The sequence below is a fragment of the Poeciliopsis prolifica genome, unplaced genomic scaffold, assembly GCF_027474105.1.
Source record: "Poeciliopsis prolifica strain line A6 unplaced genomic scaffold, Auburn_PproV2 SCAFFOLD012, whole genome shotgun sequence".
Lineage (NCBI taxonomy): Eukaryota > Metazoa > Chordata > Actinopteri > Cyprinodontiformes > Poeciliidae > Poeciliopsis > Poeciliopsis prolifica.
The window spans coordinates 10,008,651-10,024,341 of record NW_026562387.1 but is presented as its reverse complement, the minus strand read 5'-3'; the positions used below and the strand labels follow the sequence as shown (position 1 = coordinate 10,024,341).

The 15,691-nt window shown below is 36.9% G+C and overlaps 1 protein-coding gene across 1 annotated transcript in view; it reads left to right on the top strand.

Moving 5' to 3' along the window:
* The window catches only part of cunh8orf34 (chromosome unknown C8orf34 homolog), a 71,393-nt gene extending 58,493 nt beyond the window's left edge, over nucleotides 1–12,900 (top strand). Inside the window, exons 12-15 of the mRNA XM_055037188.1 lie at nucleotides 2,333–2,823; nucleotides 6,517–6,613; nucleotides 11,617–11,655; nucleotides 12,460–12,900. Of these exons, the coding sequence (XP_054893163.1) occupies nucleotides 2,333–2,823; nucleotides 6,517–6,613; nucleotides 11,617–11,655; nucleotides 12,460–12,467 (635 nt within the window). The 3' untranslated portion in view covers nucleotides 12,468–12,900. The remainder of the gene's footprint in view (nucleotides 1–2,332; nucleotides 2,824–6,516; nucleotides 6,614–11,616; nucleotides 11,656–12,459) is intronic.
* Nucleotides 12,901–15,691: the final 2,791 nt, after the last annotated feature.

Genomic DNA, 15,691 nt, shown 5'->3' with positions numbered 1-15,691 from the left:
ACTATGTACTTTGGAAAATTAGATGAAAAATGACATAATTAATGGCAGCAAAAAGCTCCTTCAATTATTATATTATTTCTTGGACACAGTCACTTTCCAAACATAAAAGACAAACGAGAAAAGTTCATAAGATTAAACTCAACCGAATCTCCATTAGGTCTACCTTACACCGAAAGTCCATCTAAAGTTAAAAATATAAACGTATAGTCAAATAAAAATGTAGCTTAACCCTAAAAATTGTGTGGAAAACATCTGTAAACGCAGTTTTTTCCCCCCTAAGTTTAATGATGGGTAGCACTGCAGACATCTTCTCCTTTGCATACTAAATGGACATTTGTCAGTGAGCAGCAACATGTGGTTCATATTAGCTTGTGGAAAATGTTTGCATGGGAGCAAAAGCACCGTTCACTCAAAAACAAGGAAGTCGAGGTTTATGGAATACTTGTCATGCTTCCTTTTGTTATTTACCCGACGCCACACATACACAGTTGACGACTCACTCCTGATGACTCACTTGTGAAATTATGCTTTGCACATGATAACAGTTTTGTTGAAGACAAGATTGCCAACATTTGTATCAGAAACATAACAAATAAGGAGGGAAAATGAGCCAGATGTTGATCCCACAAGTTGGCAGAAACTGTTTCTAAAACTAGCAGAGAGGCAAACAAATTAGTTTTTGTCATGAGAGGGTAGAAAAACTTCTTGCATTTTGTGCTCACTGTACGTCAACTTGGGAGTTTTTGTTTTTTTTTTTATTATGGGGAAACTGAATTTACCACAGTTTACAAGATCTATAAATATTGCCATCCATTTACCAGAAGACGGATGAAAGTAAGCAAGTCTCGCCCTGTGTAATGCTCAGTAAAATTTGTGAATCATCTGTCCAGTGGGACTTAGACCTGTGTTTTTTTGTTATGTTTTTTCCCCCTTCTGAGTTATGATCAAAAGCAGGAGAGACATTGTGATGGAATCTTGGAAGATAATTTGGTAGTGATCTGGGATTTGTACAGAGTATTACAGGCACTGTCACGAAGATCTGTAAACTGAGTCCAAATGCGAGTTAAATTTGTGGAAGAAAGATTTGAAAACAGAAAAAGCGATAAGAAAAATCTTTATTAAAGTTCTACATGAGATAAATGAAATGTATTAATCCAGCTTGTCATGAATAGGTGGATAACATAAGCCAAGATATTGTTTCATAAAGGACTGATATCTACTTTAAATTAAATGATGTGAATAAATCTGTTTTAAATGATTTGATCTTTTAAGCAAATTCATAAATACACATTAGTAGAAAGAAGGAGGTTTTGTGTATTAAGATAAATTTGTAATCATTAAAATTGTTCCACTTCAAATAAAAAACTACTCAAATAAACCACTGAGCTCTAATGTCTATCAGGAATTAAGTTAATCTTCTGACTTAGTCTCCAAGAACTGCCTATTAGAAGTGAAAGAAACACAAACTAGAAAACCAATCTTCAATTTTTCTTCATTGGAGTGAGAAATTAGTAATGCAATTGGGAAAAAAGTATTGCTTGAGTGTTAAGTGGCTGATGAAAGAAAAACATTAATTGTCGCAAAATCTACACAGAAGAGAAAAACAAAGAAATATGCAGTAAATCAGTCCTTGTTCTCATTCAGGCAAACCTCCATCTAATTCTATTCATCCGCATCTCAGAGACCAATCATTAGGTTCTCATCAGCCAACCAGAGTTGGACTGGAAGTGTATTGCCAAGCTGAACTGAAAGTCAATGAGAAAAGGGAATTTGTTTATTTTTCTGCATTCTTTGCACTTTAGCGAGTTTCAAGAATCCAAGTAATCAATTGTCTGTTTCCACATTTAAGATTGCAGACCTACAACCATTTCATGGAATGATTTTATGTTTTTTGTTTTTCAGATTTATGATTAAATATTTCTAAATTAATAATAAATTATTTTAAAAATGTGTGTGAAACTCTAATGAATTGAGTTGCTCTCTGACATATTGACACTCGGATCAAGCTCTAAAGGATGTTGAACATAAAAACATTGGGATTTTGAGGTTTCAGTACGCTGCATGTGCAAAAGGTAATATAGCTAATAAGAAAGTTACTCAAAGGTATTTTGAGGGTGTTTAGAAAAATGCAGTTAAATGACATTAAAGGTCAGGTTTGTGGTGCTTATGCTTTAAAATGCTTTTTTTTAATCTTCAACATAAAACATTTAGTTATTTTTTTCTATTATCTTGTTTTTTTATATATTTTCTTTTGATCACTATTTGAAATATATACATATCTTCATTACGTTTAAATAAGAACCTTGAAATTGAGACTCCTTTTATTTTTCAGAGGTTGAGAAAGACCTGGCCAAACTGGCAGAAGTAGGAAAGATGACCAGTCGGAGCACCAACAATCCACATGGAAGTCTACTCCACACCCCACTACGGCACCGAACACTACCAGACACTCTTCCTCTCACCAGCCTCATCTCCAGGCCTCAGTCTCCAGCCAGTGGCCTCTCAGGCAAGTCCTGTGGTATCGGCCTCCCCTTGCTGAGCCCCAAGCCCACCTCCCAATCCATGTCAATGGGCAGAACCCCCAGCAACCCTGGTAGCAGAACTCAAACCCCCAGAACACCCAGCAGACCCCTGACCCCGAACAGCTTATTGACGCGCTCCTCCTTTAACCCCGGCACTCATAAAGAAGTAACATTCCGGAGGTCAAGGAGCCGACCTGTGACACCTACAAGTCAGCCGCCACTTCCTCGACCACTGCTTACCCCTCCGGGACTAAGTACCACAGACAGCCTTGGTGCCAGCCTTCGGGCGTATCTGTCTGAGGTAAGACAACAGCAGATGAACATTTTGATTTTGAAGCACACTGACATCAATGTTTATTCATATCTTTTTATACAAATCTCCAAGAAACAGGTAATTGTGTTAAGCTGTATGTTGTCCTCTCTTTTATAAACATTGAAAAGTTAATTGTTTATATACTGGAAACAAATGCCAAAGGAATCTCACTGCCTGTACATCATGTTTTTACTTGTAAAACCACTGCTGTGGTTTTATACTATAGAAAATCTCAAAGCAACACATAATTATGAATTGTGAGAAAATGCATGTTTTTTTTCACAAGTGTATAAATTGTTGCGCATTTGTGTTCAGTCAGTACTTTGTAGAAGTAACTTTTTTCTTTACGTACATTTTCATAGTGTGTCTACTAACATTCCTCATCTAGAAACAGGTTTTGCCTTTTCTTCTTTACAAACGCGTCAAACTCAGGAAGCTCAGATAGAGAACATCTCAGACACATTGTCCTACTGAAAGTTGAACCTCTGCCCCATTATTTTGTGGGAACTTAACCAGTTTTTTGTGTCTGTTGAAGGAAAGTACCCCCACATGGTAATGTTGCCAGCTCCTTGTTTCACTGAAGGAGTTATTTGTTGATATGTTGTACAGTTGTCCTTTACTTCCATTTTCTGATCAGATAATTCAACAGCTCTCTGTAAAATATTCAAAGCTTGAGAAAAATTGATTTGTATCCTAATTCTGATTTAAAGCTAATCCACACCTTCAGTCCTTAAACTTTTTTCTGCAGTCTTCATGGTTCATGTAGTTCATTAGAAAATCTTAATTTAGCTTGCAAATTAAATTCAGTGGTCTAGAAATTAGTTGAAGTAGATTATTTTAAATGGGTTGTGAGAGTTAAAGAGGGATAAACACAAATGCACAGAAAAAGTCAAAAGGTAATCCCAGTAAAATATATTGAAGTTCCTGTTTGTAACGTGACAAAATGTGGAGAAACAGAAAAAAAAAATTAAACACTTGCACAAAACATTATAAATGTAAATTCTTGTTTGACAGACAGAATAATCCCTGGGTTTCCACAGGAATTTCCTGGAAATAATCATCACAAGACTCCAGAAAGTATAGGCTAGGCAAACAAAATGTCCACAAACACAAGGACCACAAATTGTTATTTTTGCACTTAGTTTTTGTATATTTTCTTAACCTTTAGACAGAGGCGGTCTAGCTGTTTACTTCTGCCTCTTTAGCAATTCTTGTGTCTGTCTGTCATGACCAGATCCATGTGTGGACCATAGATACTGAAGGAAAGCACATCTTCTCTAGACAGCCAATAAAATCAGTGTTTAAACTGAAAATCAGTTTGTATACATCTGTGTAAAAAAAAAAAAAAGATAAATTTTACACATGCTGTTTATTACACAGGATGCAGCTATTGGTCATGGCTTAAAAATATTTTCAACTTCAAAACTATGGCACACCAAGAGTGAGAAGCTTGGGAGAATTTACAGAGACGGATTATGACTGAGAGCGTGCACAAGGCAAAAACGTGCACACTCTTCGTGTGGGGTTTCATGCAGAGCCGTGGAGGTCTGTACAGTAGGATGTCATTTCATTGTGGAAAAATGAGCCTGGCATTAAAGAGGTGTTTTCGGAGGGATTTCTTTCTTATTTTCCTTTCATGATCTACTTAACAGGAGGCCTGTTAAATACGAGCCCTTTCTTGAAGGCTTTCCTAATGACGGGTAGGGGTTTTACAGTCCCTTTGTATGCAGTTTGACAGTTACGCTAGTTGACACTTGGTGACATTATCCAAAACATTATTCCAGGGTGCCCAGTCTGTTTTTATTGGGGCCACCTGTTCACGTGTAAGACTAAATCCTTTAAATGAAGGCCTGGTTAGAAACTGAGAAGAGGCTGAAACCCTATACAATAGGAATGAAAAGCACTCAGATTTTCTTTCTTAAGTTATTATTAGTGCAAAGCATTTTTCCTCCTTAAATAAATGAATTTGACAATTTTTTTTAAAACAAACATCTGGAATAATTTGTTACTCTGGTTTAATACAACTATCTAAAAACTTTACTTTCAGATAATTGGCTTTTCTAAATTTCCCTTAGGTTTGCACGTGCGTGCGTGTGTGCATGTGTGTGTGTGTGTGTGTGTGTGTGTGTGTGTGTGTGTGTGTGTGTGTGTGTGTGTGTGTGTGTGTGTGTGTGTGTGTGTCTGGTTGTTTGTCCTGTGTGTCTCTGTGTTGCCCTATGATGAAGTGGTGACCTGTGTTGCCACTCGCCTAATGATCGCTGGAGATAGATATTATCCCTCCCAGAAAAAGTGGGTATAATTAATGGGTGGATATTTTAAAAAGTATATTTTGATATGTCAGTTAAAAAAAAATAATAAAACAATGCAATTTTTTATAACACTTATTTTTTTTTGTTTCTATTTAGCGATGCCCTTGTCACTTACTATTTGAAACAAAGCTCTTTGTTGCATAAAAATGATTTCGAATCTGAATATGTACTTTTAGGGTTAATTCCTCAAGAGCTGCACATTTTCTCGCTTCTCATTCTATTGAGAGATGTGCATCTTGCAGGGCTGAAAATAAAAGTCATTGATTCAAAAGTTGGCACAGGCTCTGCAAATGGAGACAAATCTGGCCGGGACTTACTGTGGCAGAACCGATTAAAGCCACACCTGCAGAGAATGACCTTAAAAGATTGTAAATACCCTTCCCTGTCCGACTGGTGTCGCTTTCAGCTGCAACATTCAAATAATAGGGTCAGAATTTGTCAGTGAAAACATGACCACAATAATCCATCCTGTCATTCACCATTGTTTTGGCTGCTTATGGTATCATTTTGTCCCTTTACAACCACACTGCATCCATCTTTGGATGGTTATTTCCAGCAGGATGATGCCTCATACCATAAGACCTGGTTTCTATGCTACCGATATCGGTATCTTGTTAGATTATACAACATGGAATTACAACAATTCTGAACCAGAAAAGGGAATCAATCAAGTACTAGCGAGGCTTACCTGATACAAAAGTGTTTGCTTGTATTGTACTGGCTTATAAAAACGTGAGAGAAGTGTACTGTGACTTGCGGCATCATAGAAACATTAGGGTTCAGGTTTTGTGTTGACAGCAGCAGCACAGACAGATTTTGTATTTTCCTTAAGTCCTTCAGGTTCTGGATACACAAAGAAGCATCAGAAATCTCCACCACTGTGTTTGGTTGTTTTTATTTTCCTGAACTGCTGTTGGTTTCAAAAGCTGAATATTTGGGCTTTTTCTTATAGTTTTTAATGTTCTGTAGACTACCTTGTGCTTTTCACATTGGGGTTCCTCCTCGAATAAAATCTTTGCACAGTCTGTTTCTTATTGATTATTGATTAACCCTACCCTTTTGTATTTGCTCAGAAAACAGAAAAATACATGCTTTTTTGTGTTGGTTTGTTCTACATCACTGTAGCATTGCAGTCTTCACTTTAGCTTGTCTTTACATTTTCTACTTAACCTCAGCTGTTTCTGAAACGATGTTTCAGGCCTTACATTTACATTTTAATAACTACTTTAGCCATACATTTGTCTGACCTTAATTATGGCTTGTAACATGTGGCCTGACAAACTGAGATACTTTGGTTAATAACAGTCTCTCTCCTAGCATCCATATTTCTGTCTTGCATCAATTCTCTCTTTTTTTTTATTTTTTATTTTAGGATGAGTTTTACCAGCAGCTTCAGGCCATCAGACAGCCCTGGCATGTTCCCAGTGACACAGACAGTGACATCATGGAGCCTCCTGAACAGGATAAAAGTGAGTCGCCTACCTTCTTTCGTTCTTTCTTTTTTTTGTTCACCTCTTTTCATTCAGGTGCTTGTATGATGATCAAGGTTTCTGCACCAAAAGGAAGCAGTTATTCATAAGTTTGCTCAGTTTTTGTGTCTCCCTTGTGACTCTATAGCTCACAAATCTGCTCCCATAATGATTTTACCTTCCTTTTTATTTTGTGTCTTGAAATGTGAGGTTTATTTCACCATGTCACTTTACCCCAATAAATTGCCACTGCATTAAAGTAGCAAAACAAAATTAACCATTGTAAATTTTTAGCTGGAACATGAGCAGAATATTTTCATATTTCACTGCTGGGGATTCTAACAAGGGATGGAAGGTTTTCATGTGAAATTTCCTGTTTTGGCCTCATTGGTGGTACGTCTGTATCATCCACCTGAATGATTGTTGTTGAACATTGTAAATCGTTCATAGTAAAGCTCTGGCTGCAGCACAACAAACCCAAATCCATTAGCTTCGACTGAGGTCTGAACGCTCCTCCGACGTTCAGGTTCGTAAATCATACAGATGCATGAGGTCTTATGGTCCAATAGCCAGGGCCTCAACAGAGGGAAACTAAGTACTTCTCTGTGATCCAACCAGAGCTGTCAGGTTTGTGCTTGTTTTAGCGCTGGTTAATGTTTAGCTAAACATCTCTGATCCTTTGAGATATGGGTAAGAATTTACTGCCTGGACCCTTTCTCAATGAAAAATGATATATTTCATCATTATTTAAGGTCTTGCTCCAGAGCTTATTTCTGGAAGAGAACAGATTTATTTGAGCAAACAAAAAACACATGGAGAGGAAAGTTTTAGAGCCTTAGTGCTGAGCCTGACAGTGCAACACCTGCCCAAGAAGGGATTTAAAGCAAATGCCTTAATGACTTTGAAGCCAGATGGGTCTTCTTCTTAATTGCTAAACAATTACATATGACACTCACACAAGCTAAAGATATTGTAACTATGTTAATTATGCCATCAAATACTCTGAGCCTACAATGCCTTGCTAAAGTATTTCCACCCCTTGACATTTTTCTCATTTTTAGTTTCAAATTTTGGAGTTTTGGAGTTATGCTCTACAGAAAAATACTCAAGATACTGAACAACAAATATCTGGAGCTCCATTGTATTGCAACCAGATATAGTTCCTGTGCTGACCCTTCGACAAGTTATCCCACCTAAGCCGTGGATCTCTCCAGCTTCTCCAGATTTACCATCAGCCTCTTGGCTGCCTCTCTGGATAATAAGCCTGTCAGCTTAGGAGGACGGTCATGTCTTGGTAGGTTTTGCAGATGTGCTAAACTCTTTCCATACTCAGATGATGGATTGAACAGTGCCCTTCGAGATCTTCAAAGCTTGAGATATTGCTTCATAACCTAATTCTAATTTAAATGTCTCCACGTGTTTAGTTTCGTCTTTCTCCTGCGGTCTTTATGATGCCATTTGTGACATGTCACAGTAAAACCAGGAAATGTAGAAAAAAGCCAAAATGGAGAAAAATCATTGTTGGACTATTAGTATTTTAATTTATGTAAAGATGACTTTCTTTGCGTTTCAACAACAATACCTACGTACATATCAGGAAACTCCCTTTTCTACAGATGTTGGAAAAACTACTTTAATTCATATTAAAGTGTTAAACTTAAGTATCGTTTGTACTTCTATCTTCTAGAGGATATAAACATGGAATTAACTCTTAAATTTCCAGGTTCATGCTGAAGGCAAGAGATAAAAACATCATTTTCCAAGAAAGTTGTAATTGTTGTTTTTCCGGTAAATATACCAGTCGAAGTCATGAAGAAAGCGCTCATGTTTAAATTGCAGCTTAGAAGGTTTTAAAAAGGTAAGCTTTGGGTTTAAATTAAGCTTGTTTATCTGAACTGTTTCTTGGTGTGAGGGAAACTCCCAGCTGATTAACATACTGGGCTTTATTGGCTGTTTACAAGCTTTTGTCATTGGTTTTAGCCAATAAGATGAAAGACTGAAAGAAACGCATGGTTAAGTAGCACAGCCAAGATATCATCCTACCCCACATTGAAAAAAAGAGACCCTAGCTCAGGTGTATTTTTAGGTCCATGGCAAATTCTCATCTATATTTGGCCAAGAGCCAGTGCAGATAACTTGTTCTGTCATGGTAAATGCTACAACATGCTATTTTGTTGATTTTGCCAACATATCATCTTAGTTTTTTTTTGTTCATTTTATTTCTGTTTTACATTATTAGAAGGCTTAGAATCAACATGTTCTGAATGTCAATGGATGCTGCATTACTAGTACCTCGTATGCTGTAATGCAAAACATATTCCTTCCCAAATACAAGTTCACACTAGTCTTTGTATTTGTTGCACAAAATCTCAACAAAATACAAAGCAGTTTGTGGTTGTAATGTGACAAAGTTTGAAAAAGTACTTTTGTGAGATGCTGTATCCCAGCTCTAGAGTGGAAAATCTTTCTTAGAAATTTACACAGTACTTGGGGTTAGTCAAAACATTTATCTTTTTCACATTTGCAATTTAATTCATTCCGTATTTCCTTTTTTCTCAAGAGGAAATTTTTAACCAGTGTAAATTTCAAAACCAACCTTTACAGTCAGCTAACATGCTTGTCAGCACCTCTTGTCCTGGACCAGTGTTCTGCATCGATGCTTGGCTTTTTCAAGCCATCTGCCAAACCATCATCTCCACATTTACATTGTCTCATGACTTTGGTTTGTTAATGAATGAGTCCAGATAATGATGTATGCATGAAATAGAATTGTCCTTGAATTAAGTGTAGCTATGTTTTTACAGTAAACAAAGATCAGTTACTCAAACTGAAAATTAACTGCATGTGGGATTGCAAGGACAGCTTTCACTGACGTTATGACACAAGAATTCTAGCCAAAAGAAAGATCAAGCAGGCAAATGGTTGTCACATGGAAATATAACCTCCCTGACAAATTTCTCTGGAGGGTGGTTGTTTTGCCAAATGCGAATCTTGCACAATAAATGGATAGGTTTTCCTAATAGCCCCTGGGGGCCTGCTCTGAGCCCTTGGCAGTGATAGTGGCATATTGAGAAAGGATATTAAGCACACATTGAATTAGATGTGGCTCAGAAAGTCAGAGGGAGAAACCCAGCAGCCACAAGTCGTGACAAAGCACCTTATGGCGTGAGAGAAGCCCCGTAGGACAGTTTGCTCAAATCTGGTTTGTATGTCTTTGTGTGAGCGCATGAGAAGGATGTTATTAGTCAGGGAGAAACAAGAAAATCGTCTTCAGAGGACACATTCAGCCCTTTAATCAGATTCTTTAGTGTTTTCCAGAGTAAGTTTTATGCTTCGATGGGTTATGACACCCAAAGCTGAAAGCTTTATGTTCGGTTTTCAGAGTTGGATTCATTGCTCCCAACTGTTAGTTGGTCAGACTTTCTTGTAATCTTTTAAGGTGATGACAATGAAAAGACAAAAGGCAGTTGATATTGTTGAGGAAAGTGTTTCATTCTGATGCTGCTATGCTGGTCATTTCTTCTGTGTGACTCATTGCATATCCTTTAGGGCAGCATCAGACAAGGCAACCCTTTTCTGTCCATCAGCTGATAACAGATCTGCATAGCTTCTGTGTTGCATTTTCTTTTCATGCCAATATTATAAGGTCAGACGATTGATATGGCAATCTGTGACTGGCGTTTCCTTCCCTCTTTAAAATAAAATATACTAGATCATATAAAAAATAAGATCCACAACTAGGACACAGGAGGATATTTCATAGTTTCATGTGATGCATAAAACTGTACGAGATAAAAGCTGTATGGGATTTAAGCTTTGAGTTTAAAGCTGTTGAGCTTTTGAACTCTAAAACAGCTTTTGAGTTGTTTCTGCAATTCAAAAGCTGCAAAAACATGATGGCTTTTAAAAATAATGCTAAGGAACAAAGTAACATAAAAATCAGGTCTTCTGCTGTGTTTGGAATTACTTCCAAATACTGAATATTACATTCAGTATTTGGATATTTTGAATATTCCAAATATTCAGTAATATATTAGACAAATGAAACAACTTTTTATTGGTTTACTTTAGAAAGAGATGAAAATATTTTTTCTTTATGCTATTTTCTCAGTGAAATATCACTTCACTTGATTAGTGCATTTAAACCTTTCACAAAGAATCCCTGCTGACGTGTCCAAATCGAGACCTCCATAGTTGCGGAAAATCCAAAGTTATTTCCTGTTATTCTACAAACGTCCACGTTTTGATCACATATCCCACATTACACATGATGGTTGCTCGTTTTTTTTTTCTCACTAGCTGTGTGTGAAAAGTGCTATTTCCCGCACATCCGTAAAAATCTCTTAGATGACACGCACAGTGAAAACATTGTTTTTTGTTCGTTTTTATTGGCCTCTTGAGATCCTGCATAGTCTTCATTATTTATTGCATTCACAAGTGGTTTGCGTTACTTCATTTGCTTATTATCAGAAACAGGTTTGCTGGAGAGGTAGCAGTGGTTGTTGCATGAGGTTAAACGTCATTAAAGTCCTTGAGAAACACACACAATCTCTGCTCTGGATACCCTAATTGCATATTTGTTGAGCCTAAATTCTTGGCAACAAATTACAGATGTGTATGCTTCTGCCAATTTAAATTTTCTATTTTTTTAGCCCCCCTTTCACTGACGCCATGTCGTGATGTTAAAAATCCACCAGGAAGGAGATGACCTCTGCAGGTCTTTTGAATTCACTGTTTGAATTCACTGTAATTTGATAAAATCTTTATTTGACCCCAGTATAGCATGATGGTTCCTGGCAATTTTAAGCATAAACTAAAACTTCTATAGCGAAATGGTGATGACTCCACATTTAATTTAATTCTTTCTTTAGAGATGATATAACTTTTCTCGTATTTCTCTCAGAAGAGCAACACATTTTTTTTCTCAACACTTTCAGATATTCCTAAGAATAAATGGACTCTGGTGACTCTGATGTGTATTTTTTATATTTTTTTCCCCATAGGTAGTTCACGGGATACCAACAAAAGATCCGTGTTTTCAGGTAAGAATCTTTGTTGTTGTTTGAGGAACTACAGCCTAAAATCTGAAGAGTCACTCGCATCTAAAAGTGTGTAATTTGAGCTACAAAAAGACAACCAGTGCTTAATACAAGCTACCGTCTTAAAATAAGAGCATCTGCGTCTTTACATGACCTCATTTGTAGGGCCACGTGTTATCCAAATAACTGCCGATGGTTGACTTGCCATCCTCCACCTTCATTTATGGCCCAGTGGAATACCGTCACAGGCTAAATGGAGGACACAGGAACTCTCGAACCCGATTGGCCGAGGCCGCCTGTGTGTGGAGCCGGGAATGATGATGCTCAGTTCCATTAAGTCACTTTGGTTCTGAGTTTACACGCGACAGACAGCGTCGACTCCCAGCATCAACATTTGGGAGAAGGAGAAAGTCTGTCTGGTTTGAGGTTGTCTGTGGCTCCCCTTCTTGTGGCTTCAGAGGTGCCCACAGTTCCCAGTGTGAGTGTGCCAGTCTGGAGAGAGATCAGAGAGCTGGCTGCTGCTGTTTTGCTGCTGCTGCTGTTGCTGCTTGGCTATCAGAGACACCAGAAGATTGCCACATCAACCAAATGTAAAGCTCTGTGCAGTCCCAGAACTCTTTCATATTGTAAAATCTGGAGACTGGAATCTCCTCCGAACTGCCTCGTTTTCCACCTCACATTTTTTTGTTTAAATATTAAATACCTCTTTTATGATAATTACCTCAGTTTCTTATTACTAATGGTGACTGAATGTGGCTCATTCAAGTTTCCAGGAAAGTGATGTTTTTCTCTTTTGTTTTCTTACAGGCCTATAGTAATGAAAACCAGAAGACTTGATCCAATCAAACAATTATGCAAAACACTGGATATTTTGAATAACAGTTCAAAGATAATTATTTTTGTAAAGCATATGAATGAATATAACAAAAAAAGATTGTATACTTTTTTCACCCTGTTTCATAAACATTGTACTGTAACTGAATGATCAACTAAGAAAATCTTACTTGAAACTAAGGGATATGCTGTTTATTTTTGTTTGCATTGAAGCATGATATTGAACTTGTGTATAGAGACCAGTAACAAGAAGCATTTCGTTCCTAATGGACCCCTTTTATAGACCTAGTGCAGATTTACACTATCAGGACAGCACACCCATTTAATGAAAGTGTTTATCGACATGGACTGTTAAAATAATTTGTGCTTTTCAGATAGAAAAAAAAAATATTTGTTGAATGGAATACATGGAATGCTGTTAAATTAATTAAACTGTTTTAGTGCACTTTTGTTTTTGTCCCTAATGTTTTGTTTTTCCTACATTTTGTTTTTCTATAATTTACTTCTGTTTAAAATAGAAGTTTAAAACATGTAGCTGGGGACTTACGATAATTTCTGGACAAGCACATCTGAAAATAGAGACAAAAAGAGAATTAAGTTTTACCTATTTGGGTTTCACTTGTCTGAAAGCTACAGATGTTGGAGTTACAACATGAGATCACATTTTTTTTTTTTTATTTTAATGAAATGTTCTGCTTTCAGAGTATATCACCAACTTCTTATCACGTCACATGGAGATTTTTTTCCAGTTTTTCAAAACTTTTGCTGAAGTTGCATTTGTAATTCCGATTTCCTTTATTGTGGTTTCATCCTATAGATTCACATCAAAACAGCCACAAGAAGAAGTCTGTATAAGGCTTCATTCTGATGAATAAATCATAGATAGGAAATTTTAACGGAAATTTTAACACGATGTGCCACAATGATGCATTACCACAGGAAAGTACACTGGATTTGGAGTTTGGTCCTAAAAAAAAAAAAATGATAGATATGAAATACAAATCGAACACCGATACTTCACTAAAAGGAGAACAGGAAATGATATGTTGGAGGGCAAACGATGGATCAACATCACAATAGTTATTGAAATTTTATTCCCTCTGCTTGTTTAGAGCAGAGGGAATAACATTCCTCTTTATTTATTAAGGATAATCCATCAAATGTAATTGACAGTGTGATCATCTTTTTGTGACACTTTTGAGGACAGATATGCTGGAATATTTGTACAGGAGTATTAATGAGGTAGACTTTTTTTAAGTATAAAACAAAAACACTTTAATGGCAAAACCACCTTCAAATACAAATTTGTCAGTATATATGAATATTCAACTTTTACCCCTTTGTTTTGCTTGAAATATTTACTTTTCAAGGACCAGAGGGCCATGAAGTACTAACCCTCTTAATACTTCCAAAAAACAATTAGGAAATAATGTCTTTAATAGCCTCTTTGTTTTTCCAGGGCTAGGGCTATGGAGTACACTGAGGAATAGGATTTTCATATTGAGTCCAACTGAATGTCAATAAAGAAGTAAAAAAAAATAATAATAATAATTCAGTGTTTTCTGAATTATTTAGGCTATTTTAGGATTTTGTAACATACTAACAATATGCCACAATGCAGCCATATTTTCTTTATTGATCTGCACCAACTTCTTCATTGAGGAAGCAAAACCCACCAGCCTTGACAAAGTAAGCGTCATAGTCAATTACATTGGACATTTAAGAGACCTATGCTAACTGTGTAAACTGATTTTAGCTCTGTATTTACCAATGTCAGTCTCTAGAGTTGCAGAGAGATACGTTCCACTTGTTCTGAAAACTGCTTGATTCTGACGACCTGACTGAGTGTGACTGCCACCACACAGAAAAGATGACCTCACTTGTTTGGAGAACACCATTAGGATCATGGTACGGTGCAGCATCTGGAGTGCAAACCAGGCAGGCAGAAGTTAAGGGCAACTCAAAAAATAGACAGTTTCCACAGAGAAAAACAGTTTTGTTTTGTTGCATGCTACTAGTCAACATGATTAATTGACTATGATGCTGATTTGATTTCATGCTTTTGTGATATAATGTCACAAAATTATGAAAAAAAAAAGTTTTTGACTATAGCAGTTTAACCATTTGGATCTACTGTTCTTCATGCAACATGCAAGAGGTTATTTTGTTTTTCTCTGAACAATTGCAGCTTCTCTGAAGCCTAGCCCATTGTACTTTTAGTAGATACCAGATTTACATTGTTTTTTTGCTGGAAATAATTACATTCCTAAAGTTACTCCTACTTCCTCTGGAAACATCTGAAGAGTGCCAGCATAAACAGCAAATAACTGCACACGCAACCTTTTGGAAGACTTGGGGTAATCATTAAGAGTAATTATGTTCATGTTAATTATTGTTTAATTATACACATTTAATCACTGCTTTCTGTTTAGTTTCACAGGCTCCAAACAGGACTGGATTTTCCCCCCACCCCCTCCTTTCAGACCAGACTATTTTGAATATACAGTAAACATGTACACCAAAGTTGTTTACTTGGTTTTATCATAGCATGGTTCTTGCTCCATCCATTTCTTTGTTTTTCGCCGAGGCGCTGACAGAGTATGAGAAATGGGTTCTGTCCATGGCTGCAGTGCTCCTGTGTGTTTGCCTGGGCATGTGTCTGTTAAACTGTGGTTGTCTGAGGGTTACGCAGGCGACGTCAACTCCAGAGACACACAAACACATCATGGGCATGGTCTGATTCCTACATTAAAAACTTACTGACACATGTGGTGAAATTTCCCTTGCTTTTTTTTTTTTTTTTTTTTTTCAGTGTCCCTTGGGATGTGGTCAACAGACTCTTCAGATCTTGAGTCCTGTTTTACTATGTGTGACTCCTCCTAAGCATGTGTGAGAAGACTGATCACTTAAAACCTCATCCAGTAAAACATGCTATGTAGACTAATGTTCCATGCAAATGAGCACATAGTCTTCTCATTAAAAAGGGGATGTGGTTTGAAGATATGTGGAGGAATTTCAGGACATGGCATAATTTAGCTGCTGCGGTGCCTTGATATAATCTTTATAACGCCATAAACTATATTTTCCTCCCATAAAATTGAAATGTCTCCCGTTGCTTAATCCAGTTTTCAACATTGCTATGTCTCTGAAATGTGTCAGGGATGGTTGCCATCTGCTGTTGTCCTGCAGATCACCAGTATGTTAA